Here is a 19,615-nt window from a genome sequence, read left to right on the forward strand (position 1 = left end):
CCCACCCTCCCATCTCCCCCTCGCAACACTAACCCCACCCTCCCATCTCCCCCTCCCAACACTAACCCCACCCTCCCATCTCCCCCTCCCAACACTAACTCCACCCAACTCCCCCTCCCAACATTAACCCCACCCACCCATCTCCCCCTCCCAACACTAACCCCACCCACCCATCTCCCCCGCCCAACACTAACCCCACCCACCCATCACCACACCCAAAACTAACCCCAACCACCCATCTCCCCCACCCAAAACTAAACCCACTCAAAACTAACCCCACCCTACACTAACCCCACCCACCATTCTCCACCCTCGCAACACTAACCCCACCCACCCCTCACCCCACTCCCAACACTAACCCATCCACCCCTCACCCCACTCACAATACGAACCCCACCCCTCGCCCCACTCACAATACGAACCCCACCCACCCCTCGCCCCCTCCCATCTCCCCCCTCCCAACACTAACCCTACCCACCAATCTCCCCCTCCCAACACTAACCCTACCCACCAATCTCCCCCTCCCAACACTGAGCAAACCCACCCAACACTGACCCCACCCATCTCCCCTCACCCAACACTAAGCCCACCCAACACCAACCATACCCACCCATTACCCCCACTCAAAACTAACCGCACCCAGGCATCACCCACCCATCTCCCCCCTCCTAATGCTAATCCCACCCACCCCAACACTAACCCCACCCACCCCTCACCCCCCACCGAACACTAACACCACCCCCCTTCCCAATGCTAACCCCACCCACTCACCCATCTCCCCCTCCCACTCACCCCACCCACCAATCTCCCCTCTCTCAACAATCTCCACCCTCCCAACACTAACCCCTCCTACCCGTCACCCCTACCCAAAACTAACCCCACCCACCTCACCCCCTCCCAACACTAACCCCCCCCACAACGCAACGCATCCTGGGCAGACAATGACGCAACAATGCGTGCCCCTCCCCCATACTCCCCGCCGGAGCTGGGACCGGGACCGGATACGGATTAGTTTCGGGCGGAGCCTGTTGTTTCTGAAGTGATCGTTAACTTCACTGAGAACGGGAAGCTCCAATCGAGAAACTACGGCCGTTGGAGCTCCCCGGAGGGGCTGAGAAGGCCGGAGCGCGGGTAGCCGAGGCCTGAGGCGGGGACCCGGGACCGCGGCCTGCACCGCGCGGAAAGGCGCCTGTTTGCCGCGGGTTGATCCTGGCTGCCCGCCGGCCACGATGTCCATCTTCACTCCCACCAACCAGATCCGCCTGACCAATGTGGCGATTGTGCGGATGAAGAAAGCGGGGAAACGCTTCGAAATCGCCTGCTACAAGAACAAGGTGATGAGCTGGAGGAGTGGAGCGTGAGTATCCTGATGGTCATGGTGTTTGATCGGGGAATTCAGATCTCACCTCGGAGATTTAATTAAAAATCACACAACACCAGGTTATAGTCCAACAGGTTTGATTGGAAGCACTAGCTTTGGGAGCGCTGCTCCTTCAGGTGGTTGTCGAGGTTAAGATTGTAAGACAGAATTTATAGCAGCAAGACTTGCAATGTCATCGAATGTAATATTAAACAAATTTTAGCTAAAGTGTGTTAGTTTTGGTCCTTTCATATGTAAATGCCAGAACTTCTTTAAAGTTATATTCTCATAGCTTTTAACAATCATCCCAACTCGGTTCATACATTGAAGGCGTGAATTTAAAGTCTGTCTGTCCCAATGTTAGGTCAGACTGATTTCGATTAAGTGGGATTTACAGCATCTTACATGGATTTATGTGGATTTTGAGCCAAATAAAATGTAATTCAGCAAGTACAAATTCACTCCACAAACGTGTGAGCAGGGGAGACCGAGTGAGTGTGTGCCTGTGATGTGTGGGGATGTGAGTGTTTGTGAGAGTTTCTGAGTGTAGTGGGTGAGTGTGTGGGGGTGTATGTGTGAACATGAGTCTGCATGAGTGTGTGTGTGTGTGTGTGTGTGTGTGAGAGAGAGAAAGGGAGTGTATAGTGTAGTGGAGTCACCTGTAGTTTGACATGAACCCAACATCCCAGATGAGGCCCTCATGGGTACCAAACTAGGCTCTCATCCTCTGCTCAGCCACTTTGCATTGTTGCCTGTCCCAAAGTCCACCTTGGAGGATGGTCTCCCGAAAATCTGAGGCAGAATGCCCCCTGACTGGGAGGGAACACTCCTGGCTGGTGATTGTTGCACGGTGTCCATTCATCTGTTGCCGTAGCCTCTGCTTGGTCTCGCCAATATACCATGCCTCAGGGCATCCTTGCCTGCAGCATATGAGATAGACAGTCAACATTGGCTGAATCACATGAGTACCTGCTGCTTATGTGGTGGGTGGTGTCCCCACATATAATGGTGATATCCATGTCTACACTCTTGACACATCCTGCAGTGTCTGCCGTGACAGGATTGTATGGTTTTAATTATTATGCAGTTTTATATCAAATCATGAATCTCTTAAGTAATTGTGTTTTTGTGGTCGAGACATTCTCTTTTTTTGATCAACTATTTACCCTTGCTAGTGCATACTTCTGTAAAATGTGAATTCAAAACAGAATTTTATATATGATTTTGTTTGCCAGAGGTTTGACTTCCAATGGAGTTGTTGTGACACAGACAGTCAAACCCAGTCAGCCTTTTTAACCTTTGTACAGATGGGTAAAACAGTAAAATTAAAACAATGAAGTGCCCTCAAAATTGACCCCAATAATTCCTAATCAGACTTTTGAATAACTAATCCCAAATCTACAAATAAATAACAAGGTAATCATCTTTGTTCTGAAGAAGGGTCACTGGACCTGAAACATTTAGTCTGATTAAGACCACATATGCTAGATGTGCTGTGTTTTTCCAGCAATTTCTGGGTATCTGCACATCTTACTTTTTTTGAAACAAGGTAAAGTAATTTGCCTATGCTTTACACCCCAAAAGCTTTGTTTCCAGCCCCATTCACATAAAAGACATACAAACAGTTAAGGGATAACTTAACTACTCAAGTAATTGGCCCAGTTTTTATTCATGATGCATTGTTTCATTGACATAGATGATGGTTACTCTGCTGATTTTCTGAAGATGTTATTCAGAGTCACCTTTGCAGCTCACTCAGATAAATGCAGGAATGTTTATAGTTTAGTTTTCTAATCTCTGAGCCTCCAAGAGCTGCTCATGAGAGGTTAGGCAAGACACTTTCAAATGTTTGTGCTGTTGCAACAACAGCCAGACTCTCTCTCTCAGGAAAACACAGTCCAATTCAAACTCTGGCTGCCTCTGCCATATGGTTCCAGTTACCATTCAACATCTACCATCTGTTAGAATATAAGGTCTTTTCCAGGCTTGCTCAACTAATTCCCAGGGTCTGATCTTGTTAATTGTCAACTTCTTCGAGATGTTTAAACACAATTCTCTTAATTGGCGACAGAGTCTGCAGAACCTTTTGACCAAGAACCAACCTGGAATTCATCTACAGGCTTTGCCTCATGAATAAACAAGAGCTTGCTTGGTCATCATTCTTTTAAGACAAGTTGTTGCCCACAGTCCTAAAGTCATCTTGAGATCACAATTCCCAGTTCACGGCTCCAAACCAAAGTCGATAAAAGAATAAAATAAAATAATGAAAAATCAATGTGAGCTTTAACAGAATCTAGTATTATACGTTTGACTTACATCTCGGGGAAAGAAATGGGTATATGGTGATAGAAATAATTAGTAATGTTACATTCATACTGTATGATAGTTTTATGTTATTTAGAAAGGGAAGGATCTTTGGGTTTAATTCTATATGTATGAGTAAACATAGTTCCCCATCTTAACATTATTATTATGCATTTTTAGTGAAAAGGATCTTGATGAAGTTCTCCAGACTCACACTGTATTTACAAATGTATCAAAAGGACAGGTGGCGAAGAAAGATGATTGTATTGCGGCATTTCAGACAGATGATCTGACTGAAATATGTAAACAGGTTAGTTTTGATCAACAGCATAAATCTCCATTAAAACACAATGTTTTAATGCATTTCTTAATAGATTTATTTAAATTCACAATGTTTTTCAATTTATTTTAATGATTGTGACATTGCTTGCAACAAAATTTAAAAAAAAAGGTTTTTTTCATTCTTTAATGGGATGGAAGCTTCATTGGTATTGCAGCAGCATCTGTAATTGCCCTCAAGGTGTTCATTTCTACTTGAACCACTGGAGTCTATTTGTGTAGGTAGGCTCAAATCACTGTTAGGATTGGACTTTCAAAATTTGACCTGGCAAACTGTGAAAGAACAGAGATGTAGTTCCAAGAATATGATACCAAACAAGCAGACTGAATAGTACTGAGCTTTTTGCATTGTTGGTGCTGAACTCATCTCGTCAACTGAAGAATCACAGTCCTGATTTGTGTCTTGTAGATGGTGGACCAGGCTTTTGGAGACTCAGGAGGTGAGGTGCTCCAATTTGACAAACTTCCATTAACTGTTAGTCTATTTCCAATCACTATGTCCCTTTATTCCATGAGCTATAACTTTACTCAGTTTGATTCACAAGACAGACTTGTATCAGATGCCTTTTTCAAGTTCATGAACGCAACACACAAACGGAATTTACTTCTTCAAAGAACTTCAGGTTAATACTTTCACTGTCCTTAGATGCAACTCATTTGAGCTCTGCCTCTTTTAATGCATTCAAGGGATGTGCTTGTTGTCAACTGGGCCAACATTTATTGCTTATCCCTGAATTCCCTTGAGAAAGAAGTGGTGAATTATATTCTTGAGCCTTTGCAATCCATTTGGTGCAGGTAACCTCTCAATGTTATTTGGTAAGAGTTTGGGATTTTGAACCAGAAGCACTGAAAGAATAGCAATATGTTTCCAAGTCAGGATGTTGGAGTGGATCTTGGAAGTGGCAGTGTTCCAATGTATCTGCTGCCCTTGTCCTTCTAGATGGTAGTGGTAGTGAGTTTGGAAGATGCTGTTTACATCTTGGAGATAGTATTCCAACTTTGTGTCTGTTGTGGAGTAGGTGAATGTTTGAATATTTGGTGCCAGTCAAGCAGGCTGTTTTGTCCTGGATGTTGTCATGCTTCTGGAGTGTTTGAGCTTCGTTCATCCAGACATGTGGGGACAGTTCCACCACACTTCTGACTTGTACCTTGCAGGTGGTGGACAAGCTTTCAGGAGTCACTTCTTGACTTTATTTGCTGCAGGATTCCTAGCCTCTAATCTGCTCCTGTAAGCACTATTTGTGTGGCTAGTCCCGTTCAGTTTCTGGTTGAGTTTAACACCCAGGATGTTGATAGGGGATTTAGTAATGGTAATGCCATTGAATGTCAAGGGATGATTATTAGATTCTATCCTGTTGGAGATGTTGACTTGTATCACTCATGCAGCTTGACTGACGCTTGCCACTTGTTAGTCCAAAGCTGAATATTTTCCAGGTCTTTCTCCATTTGGATATGGACCTCTTCAGTATCTCAGGAGACACGGATGGTGTTAAACGATGTGAAGTCATCAACAGACATCCCTACCTCAGACCTGCCCTCTATCAGAAGGTAACGATGAAGCAACTGAAGATGGGTGAATTTGGAGACTATCCAGAGGAATACCCAGGGATTATCCGGACCACCAAAACCATAACCATGGTTCCCATTGACTCTTTGATGCCATGATGGGTCAAATGCGACCTTGATGTAAAGGACAATCACTCTCACCTCACCTCTGGAATTCAACTCTTTTTGTCCATGTTTGAACCAAGGCTACAATGAGCTCAGGACCTGAGTGGCCATAGGAACCCAAATGGAGGATTAGTGATCAGGTTACTTATAAGCAAGTTTTGCTTGATAGCATTACCATCATTTTACTGATGATTGAGAGTAAGACTGATAGAGCAGTAATTGGCTAGGTTGGATTTGTCCTGGTTTTTACATACAGTTTCTGGCTGTTTCCCACTTTGGGTAGATATCAGCTGTATTAGAACAGCTTGGCTAGGATGCTGCAAGTTTTGGAGGACAAGCTTTCAGTTCGATAGCCAGAAGATTTAGACCCTATTGTCTTGGTAGTATCCTGTGACTTCACCCATAGGGCCCATAGTATTTGCAGTATCCCATGCTTTCAACTGTTTCTTGATATCATGTAAAGTGAGGCAAATTGGCTAAAGACTGACATCTGTGATGCTGGGGACACCCAGAGGATCCCAAGATGCATCATCCACTTCCCAGTCTGGCTGAAGATGGTTGCGAATGCTTAAACTTTATATTTTACAATAGTGTTGGTCTTGCCCATCTTTGAGGATGTGGAAGTTTGTGGAGCTTCGTCCTCCAGTGAGTTGCAGGACCACAGAACTCCAATCTGATCTATTGTTTGTGGAATCTCGTAGTCTTATCTATTGCTCACTTGATCTGTGTTCTAACTTAACCAGTTTAACAGCTCATTTCACGTTTGCCTGTTGTTGCTCCCTACATGTCTCCATAGTCAATGGTTGTAAAACCATCTTGTTCACTAATGCCCTTTATGGAAGGAAATCGGCTATTTTTACTAGTCTGGCCTACATGACTCTACTCTCAGCAATGTGGTTGGCTTTTAACTAGATGATGAGGAATTGACAATAAATTATGTCCTTGCTAGGGATGCATATCCTGGGAACCAAAAGAAATCTTGTTTGGTGCATTTGTCATTTGTTCCTCCTTCCTTGTAGGAGTGATGTTGTAAATTTTTGATTGGCATGTTGACTGAAGAATGAATGAAAATGATCCCATTTAATTTAGTTTGTGACACTGGAATTACATTTACACACTGGCTGTAATCCGAAATAGCAGATATTGATGTGGTTCTATTTGGTTGTGATTTGGCATGTGATTCTATTGTAGTAACTACATAACTACATTCAGTAAGGAATATTGGACAACCACTTTATTTGCAAGTGGCCTCTAATAAATATAAAAATGCAATTAGCAGTAATGATCAGAAAAGCTGCTAAAAATAAAACTTCTGTTTTTTTCATAACATTTCAGGACTAGTTCCTTTTTAAGTAAACTAAACTCAAATCTTTTGTATACCTAAATGTTTTCTTTGACAGATTCTGGTGAAGGGTGAACTACAAGTATCCGATAAGGAACGACATGCCCAGCTCGAACAGATGTTCAGAGACATAGCAACTATAGTAGTAGAGAAGTGTGTCAACCCTGAAACTAAGAGACCTTACACTGTAAACCTGATTGAGAGAGCCATGAAGGATATCCACTATTCTGTGAAAGTCAACAGGAGTACAAAACAGCAGGTAAATTTAACATGAAACATTAACAGGGATGAAATGGTTTTTTTGATTTTACAGAATGTATTTTGATGGTCGTGGTCCTGAATAATAAGTGAGACTTCTACAAGTTATTGAAGCAGTTTGTTCAGAATGAAGAACTACTTCAAATAAATATAATCTGAAATAATTAAAATTAGGATTTTTATTTTACGTTATCTGAGGAGTAGTTTCTTTGTCTTAAAAACCATATTTGCTGTCTTGAACAGCTCCTTGAAGAGCTTCGAAATGCAAATTTGAGAATTCAATAATTGAAGAAGTTCTTCAAAGTTTCTCACGTTTTGAGTTAAATTTTGGAATGATCCATTTGCCTCAGTTGGTCACACTCTTGTTTCTCAAAGTTCAAATTCTATTACAGGCTTCTTTTAGTCATTCTTAGGATGCGGTAGTCACTGGCAAGACTGGCATTTATTGCTCATTCCTGTTTGCTAAATGGTTGTAGTCATCAGCTGCATTTTTCAGCACATATTGGTTTATGGTTTAGAAGGTACTAGTATTGAAGGACCCTCAGGCAAACAAATAAATTGAAGTTGGAGATCTAATAGAAATCAAACCTGTGCAACTGCTATCAAATATCAATACCATACTGTAATTAAAATAAATCAAAATCGTTTTGAATTAGTTTCATTATAACTTCCTCTTAAATGGAATGATATTGTCATAAATTCTACCCAATAATAAATGACCTAATGTTTGAGATTGAAGTAATGTTTTTTCATTTCTTTTACAAAGGCACTTGAAGTAATAAGATTGCTAAAGGACAGTATGAAGATTGAACGTGCTCAAATGAGACTCCGACTCAGGCTCCCAGTAAAGGATGGAAAGCGTCTTAAGGAAAAGCTGAAGCCATTGATTAAAGTGATGGAAAGTGAAGAGTTTGCTGAGGATTTAGATATTGTAAGTTTTACTTCAATTCCTAGGTTATTCATTTCCACTGATTTGAGATGAAAAGTGGACAGTTTTATTCCAAACATTGGTCAAATTATTATCATGTACTTGAAATAAAATGATTTATTCAGCATTATAGATAAGTGAGCCTTTACGTAAATAGATTAAGTTGCAGAAAGCAAGTAGCAAAACACTGATCACGGCCTCTAAATGCTGTTAAATTTTTAAAAAATTATCGCCATAAAATAATAGCACCGATGATTTCAGGAAGTGAAAGCCTACACAGATGAGCAGGAAAAAAGAAATTATTTCCAGTGTAAACTGCTCAACTGTCTCTGTTTCATGCTGTGTCAGCACTGGATTCACAGATCTCAGACTGCACAGCAGCTTGAGTCCTCAGCTGGTCTAGTCTGGAATGGCAAGAAGATAATCCGATGGATTCCAATTCCTGATGGCTCATTCTTAGCCCTAGCTAGGAAACATAGCTGTGCAAATGTTAAGTTGTTACACATTGGGCTAGCTGTGGGTTCTGTCTTTTCCTGGCTTGTCATTATTCATGGTTTAGATTTGTACATAGCCCCTTGAGCAGAAGCAAACTCCATAAGACTTAACATCTTGCATGGAAGATAGCACGGAAGGACTGAGCAACTTATTTTTCCACAACAAACAGGGAAGATGTGAGACCATCAGAATTTAATTTCTGAAGATGAAACATATCTGAGAGTTTTCTTTTCTGGGGCAGGAAAAATCCACAATTCCAAACAAAAGGCAGAGTGTGATAATATTCATGACGTCTTTTTTAAAAAAAAGTGAAGGGTAACAAAAATAGGAAGGTCAAACGGAATATGAAAGGAAACATTTTCTTAAAGAACAAAAGAAGAATTGGGGTGGAACCATTTTTAGGGATGAAGGTAGGTTACCTCATAGTTGAGAGGTAATCGGGAGTTATACAGAGAAAACCAGACAAAGGCATCCTGTGTCAGCAGGGGGAAATGGAAGAAAGAAATTTAAATAGCTAGCATTTCAGGAATGGCGATATCCAATTGAATATTGATTGAGATAGATGTGCCATAAAAATGAGCAGTTCTGAAAATTAACATCTTTCCTGTCTTGAATACATATATAAAGGGTTCAGCAGACAGAGTGGAAATGAGGTTAGGATGTTTATCTATATTAAACCATGAGGGGCATGAATAGGATAAATCCAGAACTAGAGGGCATAGATTTGGGGTGAAAGGGGAAAGATGTAAAAGGGACCGAAGGGGCAGCGTTTTCAGGCAGAGGATATGGGACTAGATTGGGTTAAGATATCTGATCTGCATGGATTTGTTGGACCAAAGGGTCTGTTCCTATGCTGTACTTCTCTATGACTCTAATACTTTTTAAAGTTATTATAATGTGAAGATCTTTTTCACAAAGAGTTACTGAGGAAAATTAAGCATGATTTACAATCTATAATTTATTATTGAAAACCAATTGGATTAATGGTAATAGAATTGGCAGATGTGAAAGGCGCTTTTTGCTACGTTTCTATCAGCTGGTTTACATCACTTCTGGTTTTACTTTTAGGTGTGTTTGATTGATCCTGGTTGCTTCAGAGAAATTGATGAACTAATCCGAGGTGAAACAAAGGGAAAGGCCTCGCTGGAAGTTCTTAGCTTAAAAGAGGTGGAAGAAGGGGATGAGAAACTTGAATAAATATGAAAGCTATAGTCATCCAAAGTCAATAAACTACATAAGTCACACAGCTGTGTTAAGTTTTCTTAAACTATACTTGTTCATGTGACCATATTTCTTCAGTAGAAACTCAGAATTAATGATTGAAGTGGCAAATATAATTTTTATCCTTAACCACTTATTTAACATTTTTCTGGTGTTCAGAATGATTTTTTCTTTTCTTACAAATTAATTATTTAATTAAAATATATTAAATATGGAGTGTTATTTTTTAATCATTCATTTAAATGCTAATGGAGGAGATATGTAAAAGCAGATTTCTTTGTCCTGGATGGGGATGTTCTTGAATGTAGTTGGAGCTGCTTTTCTCCAGGGGAAAACATTGCATCTTGACTTGTCCCTGATCAGTGATAGAAAAGCTCTGCAGAGTTAGATAAGTCACTCACTGCAGATATTGTTCTTCTTTTACTCGCTGTTGCAGGTATAATTCAAACCAAGTTGGTCCAGTGTACGTACTTGTCAAATTTGATCTTTGAGCACTGGGTATTTAACAAATGTGATTTCAAGGAAAGATAATTTTACACTTAAATGACATAATTGTTACGTGCTACTTAGAGCCATAGAGATGTACAGCATGGAAACAGATCCTTCAGTCCAACCCGTCCAGGCTGATCAGATATCCCAACCCAATCTAGTCCTACCTGCCAGCACCCGGCCCATATCTCTCCAAACCCTCCTTATTCATATACTCATCCAAATGCCTCTTAAATGCTGCAATTGTACCAGTCTCCACCACATCCTCTGGCAGCTCATTCCATACACGTACAACCCTCTGTGTGAAAAAGTTGCCCCTTAGGTTTCATATCTTTCCCCTCTCACTCTCTCAACCTATGCCCTCTAGTTCTGGACTCCCTGATCCCAGCGAAAAGGACTTTGTCTATTTATCCTTTCCATGCCCCTCATAATTTTGTAAACCTCTATAAGATCATCCTTCAGCCTCCGCTCCAGGGAAAATAGCCCCAGGCTGTTAAGCCTCTCCCTGTAGCTCAGATCCTCCAACCGTGGCAACATCCTTGTAAATCTTTTCTGAATCCTTTCAAGTTTCACAACATCTTTCCAACAGGAAGGAGACCAGAATTGCATGCAATATTACAAGAGTGGCCTAAACAATGTCCTTTACAGCCATAACATGACCTCCCAACTCCTGTACTCCAATGCTTGGACCAATAAAGGAGCTGCCTTCACTATCCTATCTACCTGCGACTCCACTTTCAAGGAGCTATGATCCTGCACTCCAATGTCTCTTTGTTCAGCAACACTCCCTAGGACCTTACCATTAAGTGTGTAAGTCCTGCTAAGATTTGCTTTCCCAAAATGCAGTACCTCACATTTTTCTGAATTAAACTCCATCTGCCACTTCTCAGCCCATCTGGTCCAGATCCTGTTGTAATCTGAGGTAACCCTCTTTGTTGTCCATTACACCTCCAATTTTGGTGTCATCTGCAAACTTACTAACTGTACCTCTTATGCTCAAAATCCAAATCATTTATGTAAATAGACAAAACGTAGAGGACCCAGCACCGATCTTTGTGGCACTCCACTGGTCACAGGCCTCCAGTCTGAAAAACAACCCTACACCACCACCCTCTGTCTTCTACCTTTGAGCCAGTTCTGTATCCAAATGCTCAGTCCTCCCTCTATTCCATGAGATCTAACCTTGCTAATCGGTCTCCCATGGGGAACCTTGTCGAATGCCTTACTGAAGTCCATAAAGATCACATCTACTGCTCTGCACTCATCAATCTTCTTTGTTACTTCAAAAAACAATCAAGTTTGTGAGACATGATTTTCCATGCACAAAGTCATGTTGACTGTCCCAAATCAGTCCCTGCCTTTCCAAATACATGTACATCCTGTCCCTCAGGACTCCCTTCAACAACTTGCCCACCACTGATGTCAGGCTCACTGGTCTATAGTTCCCGGGCTTGTCTTTACCACCCTTCTTAAACAGTGGCACCACGTTTGCCAACCTCCAGTCTTCCAGCACCTCACCTGTGACTATCGATGATACAAATATCTCAGCAAGAGGCCCCGCAATCACCTCTCTAGCTTCCCACAGATTCTCGGGTACCCCTGAACAGGTCCTGGGGATTTATCCACCTTTTTAACTGTTTCAAGACACCCAGCACTTCCTCTTCTAATCTGGACATTTTGCAAGATATCATCATCTATTTCCCTACAATCCATATCTTCCATATCCTTTTCCACAGTAAATACGGATGCAAAATATTCATTTAATATCTCCCCCATTTTCTGTGGCTCCACACAAAGGCCGCCTTGCTGATCTTTGAGGGGCCCTAATCTCTCCCTAGTTACCTTTTTGTCCTTAATGTATTTGTAAAAACCCTTTGGATTCTCCTTATTTCTATTTGCCAAAGCTATCTCATGTCCCCGTTTTGCCCTCCTGATTTCCCTCTTAAGTATACTCCTACTTTCTTTATACTGTTCTAAGGATTCACTCGATCTATCCTGTCTATACCTTACATATGCTTCCTTCTTTTTCTTGACCAAACCCTCAATTTCTTTAGTAATCCAGCATTCCCTATACCTACCAGACTTCCCTTTCACCCTGACAGGAATATACTTTCTCTGGATTCTCGTTATCTCATTTCTGAAGGCTTCCCAACTTCCAGCCGTCCCTTTACCTGTGAATATCTGCCTCCAATCAGCTTTCAAAAGTTCTTGCCTAATACTGTCAAAATTGGCCTTTCTCCATTTTTGAACTTCAACTTTTAGATTTGGTCTATCCTTTTACATCACTATTTTAAAACAACTAGAATTATGGTCGCTAGCTCCAAAGTGCTTCCCCACTGACACCTCAGTCACCAGCCCTGCCTTATTTCCCAAGAGTAGGTCAAGTTTTGCACCTTCTCTAGTAGGTACATGCACATAGTGAATCAGAAAATTGTCTTGTACACACTTAAGAAATTCCTCTCCATCTACACCATTAACACTACGGCAGTCCCTGTCAATGTTTGGAAAGTTAAAATCCCCTACCATAACTACCCTATTATTCTTACAGACAGCTGAGATCTCCTTACAAGTTTGTTTCTAAATTTCTCTCTGACTATTGGGAGTCTATAATACAATCCCAATAAGGTGATCATTTCCTTTCTCATTTCTCAGTTCCACCCAAATAACTTCCCTGGATGTATTTCCTCCCTCAGCACAGCTGCAGTGCTATCACTTATCAAAAATCCCACTCCCCCTCCTCTCCTGCCTCCCTTTCTATCCTTCCTGTAGCATTTGTATCCTGGAACATTAAGCTGCCAATCATGCCCATCCTTGAGCCATGTTTCTGTAATTGCTATGATATCCTAGTCCCATGTTCCTAACCATGCCCTGAGTTCATCTGCCTTCCCTGTTAGGCCCCTTGCATTGAAATAAATGTAGTTCAATTCATTAGTCCTACCTTGTCCCTGCCTGCCCTGACTGTTTGACTCACCTCTGTTCTCAGATGTACCCGTCTCAGATCGATCTTTTTCCTCACTATCTCCATGGGTCCCACCACCACCACCACCACCACCTTACTAGTTTAAATCCTCCCAAGCAGTTGTAGCATATTTCCCTGCCAGTATATTAGTCTCCTTACAATTTAGGTGCAATCCATCCTTTTTGTACAGGTCACTTCTACCCCAAAAGAGATACCAATGATCCAAAAATGTGAATCCTTCTCCCATATACCAGCTCCTCAGCCATGCATTCATCTGCTCTATCCTCCTATTCCTGCCCTCACTAGCTCGTAGCACTGGAAGTAATCCAGATATTACTACCCTTGAGGACCTTTTTAAATTTCTGCCCAACTCTCTGTAATCTCCTTTCAGAGTCTCAACCTTTTCCCTTCCAATGTCATTGGTTCCAATGTAGACAATGACCTCCTGCTGGCCCTCTCCCTTTTGAGAACATTCTGCACCCTCTCTGAGACACCCTTGATCCTGGCACCAGGGAAACAACACACCATTCTCTTTTTCTCTGCTGGCCACAGAAATGTCTGTCTGTACCTCTGACTACAGAATCCCCTAACACAATTGATTTCTTGGAAGTTGACATACCCCTCGTTGCGTTAGAGCCAGTCTCAATACCAGAAACTTGGCTGTTCGTGCTACGTTCCCCTGAGAATCCATCACCCCCTACATTTTCCAAAACAGCATACCTGTTTGAACTGAGTATATCCACAAAAGACTCCTGCACTAGCTGCCTCCCTCTCTTACCCTTCCTGGAGTTAACCCATCTATGTGACTGTATCTGAGACTTTTCCCTTCCTCATATCTGCCATCCATCACATATCGTTGCTGTTGCAAATTCCTCATAGCTTCTATCTGTCTCTCTAACTGATCCACCCGATCTGATAAGATTTGCATCCAACAGCATTTATGGCAGATATAATCTGCAGTAACCCTTAAACTCTCTTTAAACTCCCACATCTGACAAGAAGTACATATCACTGCAAAGGCCATTTTTACTCCTTCACAATCTACAGACACAGAAAATAACACCGTCTTATTCCTCTACAAACACTGCCCCAGGTTAAATTAATAGCTATGGCTTATATTTTAAGTTTAATTAAGAGACTTATCTCCAAAAACGTATAATCAAGAAAGAATCCACTATACTCACTACTGTAGCCTTTCTCTTGGACAGACTTAAAACAACAATTAACTTATCTGATTCTGTGCTGTGAACTTCGCCCAACAGTTCCTCCAAGATCAGTTGTGAATTTCACTGTTTGTTAATTTTCCCAGATGCACTCCGATACTTATTATCCGCCAAAGTTGAATGTTATCCAGGTCACCTGTTTAGGTATAACAGCTTCACTAGCTTAAGAATTGCAAATTGAACTGAATTTTACAACTGACCTTATGATGAAAAGGAGGTGAATGATAAAATGAGTGAAAATGGCTGGGTCCAAGATACTGCCCTGGCAAAACCATGCAATATTGGCCACTGGCCTAGTGGTACGTTCAGTTTGTTAAACGTCTCTGTGGAGGCTTGATACAAGGGAGTGGCTTACCCAGCCTTGCTGCAGATATAGAGTTAAATAGTCAGTAATAGTAATACTGAGCTGCTCTTGGTGGTGGCCTTTTGAAGTGCCTCATCCAGAGAGTATTCTGCACCATTGTTATCCTCAGTGTTTTTTTTCCCAATGCTCTTCAACATGGGGTACTGTTTCATTGAGTGGGGGATCATAGTAATCAGCAGGTTTTTTTTCCCCATATTTGAGGTCATAACATGAGACTTCATGTGGTCTGGAGCCAATGTTGAAGATTCCTTCTGATTTGTATACTGTTCTGCTGCCTTCTGTCCTGTGTCTGTCCTCCTGGTGGGATAGGTTATACTCAGGTATGGTCCTCATGTTGTCTAGGCTACTGTACCGCAATATGATTCTATGATAATGACCGTATTAGGATACTGGGAGAAAGTAAGGACTGCAGATGCTGGGGAAATCAGAGTCGAAAAGTGTGGCACTAGAAAAGTACAGCAGGTCAGGCAGCTTCTGAGGAGCAGGAGAGTTAACGTTTCGGGCATAAGCCCTTCAGGAATGTGGAGGGTGAATGGGGCTGAGAGATCAATGAAAGGGTGGGGTGGGGGGAAAGGTAGCTGGGAAGGCGATAAATGCAGTTGGGAGGGTTGATGGTGATAGGTCGGAGAGGGGAAGAGTGAGGAATTTGTGGGAAGGAAGATGGACAGGTAGGACACTTCAAGAGGGCAGTGCTGGGTGGGAGGGGAGATGAGGAAACTAGTGAACTCAACATTGATGCCACGTGGTCTAAGGGTCCCAAGGTAGAAGATGATGAGTTCTTCCTCCAGTTGTCAGGTGGTTTAGATTTGGTAGTGAGGAGGCCAAAGACTTGCATGTCCTTGGAAGAATGGGAGGGGGAGTTGAAATGGTGGGGTTGTTTGCTGCATGTGTCCCAGAGATGTTCCCTGAAATGTTCTGTGAGTTGGCATCCTGCCTCTCCAATGTAGAGGATGTAATGTCTATGTAGTGTCCAATGTAGATAAGTTGTGTGGATGTGCAGAAAAATCTCTGGATGTGGAAGGATCCTTTAGGGCCTTGGACAGAGGTGAGAGAGGAGGTGTGGGCGCAGTTTTACACCTTTTTGCAGTGGCAAGGGAAGGTGCCAAGAGTGGAGGGTGAGTTGGTGGAGGATGTATACCTAATGAGGCAGTCACAAAGGAAATGGTCTCTGTGGAACACAGATCTGGGTGGGGAGGGAAATAGATCTCCGGTGGTGGAATCTGATTGTAAGTGGTGCAAACGGCAGATGATCGTCTACTCTGTCTGTTGCTCTCGATGTGGTAAAGATGACAGTTTCATTGTCATCATTAGAGTTTTAATGAACATTTTATTGAATTCAAATTGCACTCTGCCATGGTGGGACTTAAAATGGGGCCCTGGAACATTACCTGAGTCTTTGGTTTCCTCGTCCAGTGACAATAACATTAGATTGTTGCCTGCTCAAACTTGCCACTAGCCAAGCAGTTCCAGTATAGCCACAACAATGGTACCTACCTGACAAGGTGGAAAATTGCCCAGGTATGACCTGTATGCAAAAAAGCTGGACAAATGCAACTCTGCCCCATCAGTCTACTGTCACTCATCAGTAATGTTCTGGAAGGTGTAATCAATGATGTTACCAAGTAGCATCTGCCCAGTAGTAACCTGCTCATGAGTGCTCATTTTTGGTTCTGCCAGGGCCATTCAGCCCCTGAATAAAAACCAAAAGAACTGTGAACGTTGTAAATCAGGAACAAAAACAGAAGTTGTTCCACTCAGCCTTATTTCATACATCGGCAGAAGTGTTGAATTCCAGAGTTGAGGTGACAGTGTCTACCCTTAACATCAAGGATGCATTTGACAGGATGGCATTAAGGATCCCAAGCAAAACAGGAGTCAAAAGGAATCAGGGGAACCCTTTGCTTGAAGGAAAATTGTTATTGTTGGTGGTTGGTCATCTCAACACCAGGACACCTCTGCAGGAGTTCCTCAGGATCGATATAATCTCATCAGCTTGTTCAGATGTGTTTAGACAAACCTCTGGAGCAGGTGGAACTTGAACTGGGACCTCCTGAATCACAGGTAGGACATTAGAACTACTCATGGTGCAGTGGTATCAATTGGTCAGGCAAGACTAGTCTTCAGCCAATTTGATTAGTTCCTCAGGGTAGAGACCTTCATCTAATCATTTCAATGCTTCATCAAGGATCTTCCATCCATCATAAAGTTAGCGTGCAATCAAACATTCCCAATGTTCAGTACTATTCATGGCTCCTTGGATAATAAAGTAGTCAGTGTCCAAATCCAGCAAAGTAATTACCATCTCCAATGAGATAATCGAATTGCTTCATGACTGTTATAAGCATTACCATCACTGAATCCCTCACTATTAACATTCTTAGGGGTTATTGTTGACTAGAATCTGAATTGGACATAGTGCATGTATGTTGTGGTCAGAAAAGGAGATCAGAGGCTAGGAACTCTGCAGGAAATTGACAGCAGCAGTTTCAGAAGGCACCGCACCACCACCTTTTCAAAGTTCGTCAGAGATGGGCAATAAATGCTGACCCAGCCAGCAAATCTGTTTGCTGAATAAATTATATAATTAGATAAATTAAACACAGATCCATAATATGTTTGTCGCACAATGAATGTCAGCCCTGGTTGAAAATATGACATGAAAACAAGAGACAGGGTTCGCAAAGAAGGAAAAAACAAAACAGATGACAGATTTTACTTATTGACCCCAATGTTGAATCCAGAAATTTGAGAAGTGCTTAAGTGGAAAAGTAGGTACTGTTCCTCCAGTTTATACTTGGCTTCACTGGAATACTGGCAAAGTACTATGAACATGGAAGCAAGACAGTGTTTGAAATGTCAAGCAACCAGAAGGTTGGAGTCATGTTTGCATAGTAAGGAGAGGCTTGCGTCAGTATAAACCCAGTCTGTGTTTGTGCTCACCAAGGAAGAGGAGATAATATTGTGAGCAGATAATGTAGCAGACTAGATGGAAAGTACAAATTAATCACTGCTTCACCTGATAGGTGTGCTTGAGCTTGAACAGTGAGATTAGTTGGGGTAAAAGTAAAGTGTTGCAGCTCTAGCTGAGAAGATGCTCTGGGAGGGGACAATGTGTAGACTGAGATGTCACGGAGCGTGGTGTTACCATGAAAGGCTCTCTTTCTCAACCTCTTCCCCTCACCTGAGGCATCGTAACCCTGAAGTTAACCATTACTGATGAGAGAGCAGCCCTGTGGTCCAGTAGGACTATGTTGACTTTGTATTTGGACATGGACTGCTGAACATTGCCAATCACCATAAGACATAGGAGCAGAATTAGGTCATTCAACCCATTGAGTCTGCTCTGGCATCAATCACAGCTGATATGTTTCTCTGTCTCACACTCCTGCCCTCCCTCATAACCCTTGATCACCTTACTAATCAAGAACCTGTCTATCTTAAATGCATTCAATGGTTTGGCCTCCATAGCTTTTGGCAGCAGTGAGTTTCACAGATTAACCACCCTCTGGCTGAAGAAATTCATTCTCATCTCAGTTCTAAAGTCCCAACCCTTTTCTCTGAGGCTATGCCCTTGGGTCCTAGTCTCTTCTACTAGTGGAAACATCTCCATGTTCACTCTATCCAGGCCTGTATTCTGTAAGTTTCAATGAAATTCCTCCCTCATCCTTCTCAACTCCATCAAGTATAGACCCAGAGTCATCAACCACTCCTCATGTGACAAGCCCTTCAACCTGGGATCATTCTTGTAAACTTTCTCTGGACTTCCTTCAAGGAAAGCATATCCTTCTTTAGAAATGGGGCCCAAAACTGCTCATTATTCCAAATATGGTCTGACCAGAGCCTTATAATGCCTCAGGAATACATCCCTGCTGTTGTGTCATAGGTCTTTCGAAATGAATGTTCACATTGCACTGCCTTCCGAGCTATCAACTGAACCTGTACATTAACCTTAAGAGAATCCTGAACTAGGACTTCTAAGCCCCTTTGTGCTTCAGATATCAGAAGTCTTGTGCCATTTAGAAAATAGTAAACATCTCCATTTTACTAAATTGCATCACTTCGTACTTACCCATGTTGTATTCCATCTACCACTTCTTTGCTCCTTCTCCTAGCCTGCTCAAATCCTGCAACCTCCCTGCATCCTCAACACCAGCTTTTCTTCACCTATCTTTTATGTCAGCTGCAAACTTAGCAACAATGCCCTAATTTCCCTTGTCCAGATCATGAATGTAGTAATGGTCCCATCACTGACCCTGAGGAACTCCACTGGTCACCAGCTGCCATCTTGAAAAAGACCCCTTTATCCCCACTGCCTGCCTCTGTCAGTCAGCCAATCTTCTATCCAAGCCATCTTGCCTCGAACATCATGGGCTCTTACCTTATTTAGCAGGCCCTTGTGCAGCACTTTGTCAAAGGTCTTCTGGAAATAGGTAACATCCACTGGCGCTCTGTCAAACTTGCTTGATACCTCCTTAAAGAATTCTAACAGGTGTGTCAGGTATGAGCTTCCCTTGATGAAGTTGTGCTGACTCAGCCCTATTGTACCATGCATTTCCATATTCTGCAATCTCATCCTTAATAATGGACTCTAAAATCTTACCAGTGACTGAGATTAGGCTAACCAACCTATAGTTTCCTGTCTTCTGCCTCCCTCCCTTCTTC

General features: G+C 42.3%; 1 protein-coding gene across 1 annotated transcript; it reads left to right on the forward strand.

Annotated features, from left to right (window-relative positions):
- The first annotated feature begins 954 nt into the window (after positions 1 to 954).
- sbds (SBDS ribosome maturation factor) lies at positions 955 to 10,132 on the forward strand. Its single transcript, XM_060848024.1, has 5 exons — positions 955 to 1,357; positions 3,845 to 3,974; positions 7,075 to 7,275; positions 8,041 to 8,205; positions 9,766 to 10,132. The coding sequence occupies exons 1-5, from the start codon at positions 1,230 to 1,232 to the stop codon at positions 9,892 to 9,894; spliced, it is 753 nt and encodes a 250-aa protein (XP_060704007.1). The 5' UTR covers positions 955 to 1,229; the 3' UTR covers positions 9,895 to 10,132.
- The last annotated feature ends 9,483 nt before the right edge of the window (positions 10,133 to 19,615 follow it).

Source organism: Hemiscyllium ocellatum, chromosome 31, assembly GCF_020745735.1.
Source record: "Hemiscyllium ocellatum isolate sHemOce1 chromosome 31, sHemOce1.pat.X.cur, whole genome shotgun sequence".
Classification (NCBI taxonomy): domain Eukaryota; kingdom Metazoa; phylum Chordata; class Chondrichthyes; order Orectolobiformes; family Hemiscylliidae; genus Hemiscyllium; species Hemiscyllium ocellatum.

Bases quoted from the DNA above. Each gene is read 5' to 3' on its own strand.
- sbds (XM_060848024.1), top strand. From the start codon at position 1,230: ATGTCCATCTTCACTCCCACCAACCAGATCCGCCTGACCAATGTGGCG. The intron at 3,975-7,074 runs GTTAGTTTTGAT...TTTCTTTGACAG, and splicing joins TGACTGAAATATGTAAACAG to ATTCTGGTGAAGGGTGAACT. The intron at 7,276-8,040 runs GTAAATTTAACA...TCTTTTACAAAG, and splicing joins ACAGGAGTACAAAACAGCAG to GCACTTGAAGTAATAAGATT.